This window comes from Camellia sinensis, chromosome 3 (assembly GCF_055761805.1).
Source record: "Camellia sinensis isolate YWXY chromosome 3, ASM5576180v1, whole genome shotgun sequence".
Taxonomy (NCBI): Eukaryota; Viridiplantae; Streptophyta; class Magnoliopsida; order Ericales; family Theaceae; genus Camellia; species Camellia sinensis.
The window spans coordinates 9,531,156-9,537,592 of NC_138963.1; the positions used below are offsets into that span (position 1 = coordinate 9,531,156).

At 38.4% G+C, this 6,437-nt stretch overlaps 2 protein-coding genes across 2 annotated transcripts; one reads left to right on the forward strand and one right to left on the reverse strand.

Moving 5' to 3' along the window:
• Window positions 1–376: 376 nt before the first annotated feature.
• LOC145821304 (RING-H2 finger protein ATL66-like) lies at window positions 377–886 on the forward strand. Its single transcript, XM_082917809.1, has one exon. The coding sequence runs from the start codon at window positions 377–379 to the stop codon at window positions 884–886; it is 510 nt and encodes a 169-aa protein (XP_082773935.1).
• A 1,277-nt stretch (window positions 887–2,163) lies between these two features.
• Window positions 2,164–6,076, reverse strand: LOC114303226 (receptor-like protein 7). Its single transcript, XM_082919030.1, has one exon. The coding sequence runs from the start codon at window positions 5,791–5,793 to the stop codon at window positions 2,383–2,385; it is 3,411 nt and encodes a 1,136-aa protein (XP_082775156.1). The 5' UTR covers window positions 5,794–6,076; the 3' UTR covers window positions 2,164–2,382.
• Window positions 6,077–6,437: the final 361 nt, after the last annotated feature.

Here is a 6,437-nt window from a genome sequence, read left to right on the forward strand (position 1 = left end):
CTATTTTAAACCAACCAATAACTTTGTACTTAGCAACCTAAAAAAAAAAAATTTACAAGACCTGAGGTGACATCAAATTTTTTTTTTTTTTTTTTAATAAAAATTTGAGACTAATGCGCCATTACAGAATTAAACCAGTTAGCTTTGCAACTTTAGCTTCTGTGAATGGTTTCATCTAAGTCACTTCCATGTCACTAAACCCCACTTGTCCACCATATGTGCTGCCCTCAACCTCCCACTTCTCTCCTTTTTCCAACCCCACCATCACCGCTGCCGCCACGTCCACCACCACATCCATTATATATACACAATACGTATCACCCTCTCTCTCCCCCCTCCTCTCTCTCTCTCTCTCTCTCTCTCTCTCTCTTCCCCCATGGGTTTTGAAGATCCACACCCCTTCAACTTCTCAGACCTCAAAGACAAGAACTTGCGAGTCGACAGCAAGACTCTCCTCTTCGGTGCCATTTTCTTGCTCTTACTCATCATCTCCGCCTACTCCTTCGTCTACTTCCTCTACGCCTGTGTTCGCCGCGGCCAATTAACTAATACTGGAACCACCAACACCAACCCACGGCCTTCACCGCCGCCACGGGGGCTTGACAAAGCTGCAATCAATTGCTTGCCAATTGTGTCATATGGGTCTAGCTGCTCGAGCCTGATGATGAGCTCTGATAGTAGTAGTAGTTTTTGCAGAGTGGGTGAGTGTTCTATATGTCTTGGGGGGTTCCAGGATGGAGAGAAGGTGAAGGTGTTGCCTATGTGTCATCATGGGTTTCACTCCAAGTGTGTTGACAAGTGGCTCCGGACTCGGTCCAGTTGTCCTCTGTGTAGAGCTTCTGTTGTTCGAGTTGATCAGTCATTTGCACTCTCAGACATTCCATGAAAGACATGAGAGTAAATAGTGTAAACAAAATTTGATTTTGATTTGAGAGTTACTTAGATGTCCAGAAGATTGGTAAGTCTGTCAACCAAAAATTGGGTCCAGACTATTGCCTGGATTCAAGTGTGTGGTGGAGATAGTATATTGTAGGGTTTTTATTTAAGTTGAATTTGAATTTTATATTAGTCTTTCTAGATAAAATTATGAGTAGTTTTTTTAAATATGTAGTATTAATGCTAAAAGATTAGAGAACACATAATTTTAAATAATGAGACATATGTGAGATATCAAATGAGTTTTGTATGTGAAATCTATCATATGTTGAACTCATAATATGTGGATCCCATCATTTGTCTCATTCTACAAAAAATTATCTGTTCACTAAAAACATACATTTAACACACAAAATTAAACTAATATGTAATCATTTTTATCATATAACATACTTTCACGCAATTTTAACTACTCGATAAAGATGCTAGGAGAAATACAATAAACCAAAAGTGAATATATTAGCCTTTTGTTTTTTTTGGATTAATTGTGTTGAAAGCCAGTTTTTTTTTTTTTTAATCTTTTTGACTCTTTTTTTCATTACATCACTTCTCTATTTTTTTACACATTTTTTCAAAAGAAGTCAAAAAAAAAAAAGTTAAAAAACAGGCTTTTAACCTATTTTTCAAATCAATTGACAATATTAAAGAGTCCAGAATCGCATTAATTTGATGTAATCCACTTTATTGTGTTGGGTTGGTAAACCCTGATAAGTATTGTTTACTCAACCCTACTCTTCACTCAAACACTAGGTCCAATGGGGGATTTGGGGGGCCTCCCCCAAGGGGGAGGGAGGTTCGGGAGGCGCCTCTTTTAAGTGAAGAGAGTAATATTTTTTCTGCCGCATCAGCCGTGAACATAACCTTATTTTGGAGTGAACCACGTAATCCTTGTGTTCTTGTGTATGTGATTTGTTTGATTCGTTTTTTCTTCATTATTTGTTATTTTGTGTTTCATCGATTTTGGTTAAGAAGGGTTAATTCCTAACCTATAGTATTGTTATGCTTTAAATAAGATGCTAATTTCTCACTATAACTGAAACATCTAATATGGTTACTATCTGTTCTAATGTCTTGATGATTGTAAACATCTGTAATAAACATTGGACAACCTTTTCAGAAACTCTCACACTGATAAATTTGTCATAGTCAATCCCTAATCATATACTATTAGTGAGATTTTTAACCCTATGTCTAAATGAGTATTGCCAAAACTACAAATCTTCCCAATTATATGACACACCAAAGCAACTTATTAGCAACCATAATACAACCTCCAGTCAACCACTCACCATAAGCTGAGACATCTGAACGTTTGTTTTCACCACCACCCCTACTCAAGGGTTGATGATGGCTTGATGCTATATGTAACCTATGTACATTAGGAAAATGAGAAGAAAAAAGAAAAGAAAAAAGAGCACAGGAACATGAAAATTAGGTAATCAGTCACTATGACGAAGAAGAAGAAGAGAATGACGAAGAAGTTGAAATGGGTGGTGATTCATGACACCTGCATTTTGGGTTGTGTATCACTTTCTCCCAACAGATATCAAGTTTGGAACAAAACACACAGTATCGCCCGGTAAATGCTTTATCTTCAGTCGCATCTTCATCTTCGTTGGAGTCTCCTGTCTCATCTAAGGGATTTTCAATGTTACCCTCTGACTCTACCTTCCCATCATTACAACAGCTGAAAGTAAAACGCAGAGTTGGAAGAATCATCCAAGCAAAGTTCTCAATGTGCTTGTCGCACCAGTGGCTCCCCTGTTCCCAGAACATAAGTAGCCCAACAAGAAGTCCTGCACCTATCCCAAATCCCACGCCTGTATATATGACTTCCCAATCAAACTCTGTCATCAAACTTGAAACCGACTCGTTGGAGGTCGGTGTTGGTGAAGGTAATGGTGGTGCACCACTGCAATTAATCAAAGGAGGCCCACATAATTCTTTGTTTCCTTCAAAGGAAGTTCCTGAAAATGATTGAATTTGAGTGCCTGTTGGGATCCTTCCAAACAGTTGATTATATGATAGGTTCAGGAATGAAAGAAATGTAAGACTTGCAAGCTGCTTTGGGATGCTTCCACTGAGCTTGTTCCATGAAAGGTCTAATGATTCAAGCTGTGTCAAGTTTCCAAGTGATGATGGAATATGACCTGTGAGGGCATTCTGCGACAGGTTGAGAACATAGAGGTATTTCAAATCCCCAACTGAATCTGGTATCTCTCCTTGGAAACTATTTTTTGAGAAATCAATGGAGATAAATACAGTTAAAATCTTCACCAGTTCCAACTGTAACCCTTTGAAGGTAACTGTCACTGTATCCTGATAGTAGAAGTGATTAAGTTTGAGGAACTCATAACGCAGGTGATCCATATCTGATTGTCCATTATCCCCATCAACCATCATTGCCTTCCAATGTAAGAAGCATTTATTTGGCAGAGAACCACTGAAGTTGTTCAAAGCTAGGTCAATAATTTGAAGCTTTGGCCAGCTATTATTATGGTCCCCTCCACATTGAATGCCTCCTTGGAACTTGTTGGATCGCAAATTCAGTACACGCAAATGAGATGAGTTCTTCAAGAAGCAAGGGAAGATATCAGTTACATTGTTGTTACCGAGATTTAAGACCTCCAACTTTGTACAAATGCCCAAAGATTGTGGAACATGTCCTTCCAAGTGATTTCCATTGAAGTCCAGTGTCTTTAAAGCACAATTTTCTGGGAATGTCCCCGGAATATTACCAGTAAGACTGTTATTGCGCAAATTCAGTACCCCAAGAGTTGTAGTACAACTTTCAATCAAACATTGCGGTATAGTGCCACTGAATCTATTGTTGGACAAATCAAGAACTTGAAGGTTGCTTGCGTTGCATATTGATTGAGGGATGGGACCAGTGAGGTTATTATTTGAAAGAGAAAAGAAACTAGTGAAAGTTAGGTTTTTGCCAATTTCAGCAGGAATAGAAGAGCTGAAATAGTTGCCTGAATAATCCACATAAATAACTGACTCTGGTGGCACTGGGATTTCGCCATGGAGAAGATTGGAGTGTAGGTCAAGAACAGTAAGATAATTAGGAATAAAATGTGGTCTTTGCATACCCACTAGAAGATTACAAGAAAGATTCAGATACATTAGAGTTCCACTGCCAATGTTCCAAATCCAATTAGGTATTTCCCCAGAAATTTGGTTGTCTGAAAGGTCTAAATAGACCATTCTTGACCAGTTCATTAGTGGAGGAAATTCTTGCAGCTTGCAAGAAACCAATCTTAATGTGCTGAGCTGGGGAAACGAAGTCAAGCTAGAATTACTCTCACTTGTACTGATTGACAGGTTGTTGTATGAAAGGTCAAGTCTCGTAAGATTTTGCAGCCTTTGAAACCATTCAAGCTGTATGGTGCCACTGAAGTTGTTGAAAGAAAGTACGAGGATATTAAGCCTTCCAAAATCAAAGAAATGTGAGTGAATGGGCCCTTCTAGTTTGTTACTACTTAAATCTAGTGTATCCAATGTAGAGAAGGATCCATTCGGAAATTCAGCCACTTTGCCACCAAATTGATTATTGGAAAGCAGAATTTTCTGCAATGATGGAAGGGAAAACAGAGACAAGGGAATCCTCCCACTGAATGAATTATATGCTAAATTGACATAAACAAGATTTGAGAGGCCTGTAAAGTAACTAGAAGGTACTGAACCTATTAGAGCATTATGAGAGAGATCTATATAGGTGAGATTCTTGGACATCTGAAACGATGGGATTAGACCAGTAAAGTTGTTAGATGACAAGTCCAAATAAACAAGAAGACTGAGGTTTGCCGTTGAATTTGGAATGGGTCCAGTGAAATTGCAGTATGAAAGATCAATCCTGGACAGATTTCTTAGGTTACCAATAGAATCTGGTAATTTACCTGAAAATTTCGTGTTGCTGAGAACAATCCTCTGAAGGGATCCATTTTGTAGAAACACTGGCAAAGTACCTTGAAGCTTTATGTTGTTTGACAAGTCTAGAGCCTGCAGCGTTGGTACTTGAAAAATCTTTGGCGGAAATTGTCCTTCCAAGTTAGAAGAACTAAGACTCAAGACTGTCAAATTTTTGAAATTTGCAAAGAACTCGGGAACTGAAACAGAGAGATTGTTCTCACCCAGATGAATTTCAGAAAGACACTGAAGCTTCTGAAGAGAAGAATCAATAGGGCCCGAAAGATTACAATTGGACAAGCTCAAAACTCGCAGATTAGGCAGTGAATATGATATAGTCTGACACCACTCTATCCCTGGGGCCGATATATTTACGCCATCAAGACGAAGTTCTGTAAGCCCACTAAGATTCTGAAGAAGGGTTGATAAATTTGGGTTCTGAAGTTGCAGTGAACGAATTCCAGGGAAGTAAAGAGTAGATAGATCAAGAGTAACCAACCTTTTCAAGTGCGAGAATTCAATTGGAATCTGCCCAGAACACCCAGCATTTGACAAATTCAGATATGTCAGACTGGTGAGGTTGCCAAAACTTGATGGAATTTGTGTGAAGTTGAAGCTGTTGTTAGCCAAATTCAAGCTCTCAAGAAACTTGAGACTGAAAAGGCTGCTGTTCTTGTTGACTCCACCATTGATTGACTCGCTGTTCAGATCAAGACCTGTGACACGACCATTTTGATCACAAGTCACACCTTTCCAGCCACAACAATCGTGACCTTGAGCCCAATTCACCAATTTCACTGAAAATGTCAAATTGAAATCGAGGGTTTTCTTCAATTGGAGCAACAAAGAACTTTGATCGGGGAGACATTGGCCGGAGACCAAGCCTGTAAACAAGAATGTGAAAAAGGGTATCAAGAAAAGCCATGAAAATGGTAGAATTCTCATTGGACAGAGCTGTGAGATGATTCACAAACACCCATACGATTGAGGGTTGAAGAGGAAATGGAATTGAAATCAACACCCATCAACTTGAACTTCTGGGTTTGGAAGATCAGTGGCCGACAAATCTACTTGCGTTTGGCACGGCAAAGACCTTAGGCGTCAAATTGAAAGTAAAATAATGAATAAAGACGAAGAGGAAGTAGGGTACGAGCTAGAGAATGGGATGGTCTGGTCAGAGAAAGAGAAACCGCGTGGTTGTGCTTGTGTTTTGGGAGTGTTTGGCAATACGCTCTTCTGATTTTTGGGGCTGAGATAGCACTAAAAAAAAATAGGGTAAATTATCAATATCATTTGAGATTTGATTAAAATATAAACTTTTTTTGAGATTTGAAAAATTACATATTATTTCTTGAAATTTATATTTGCATAACAAATGAGAGAATAATTTGTTATGTAAATATAAATTCAGGGAGTAATTTGTTATGTAAATATAAATCTCAGGGGACATGATGTATTTTCTCAAACCTTAGGAGAATCTGTATTTTAGTCAAATTTCGAGAAGGTGTTGGTAATTTTTCCAAAAAAATATGTTAAAATAGTTAATAATATAAACAATCGTGCTGGGAACCCCAGCTCCACATGTCCTG

Bases quoted from the DNA above. Each gene is read 5' to 3' on its own strand.
- LOC145821304 (XM_082917809.1), top strand. From the start codon at position 377: ATGGGTTTTGAAGATCCACACCCCTTCAACTTCTCAGACCTCAAAGAC.
- LOC114303226 (XM_082919030.1), bottom strand. From the start codon at position 5,793: ATGAGAATTCTACCATTTTCATGGCTTTTCTTGATACCCTTTTTCACA.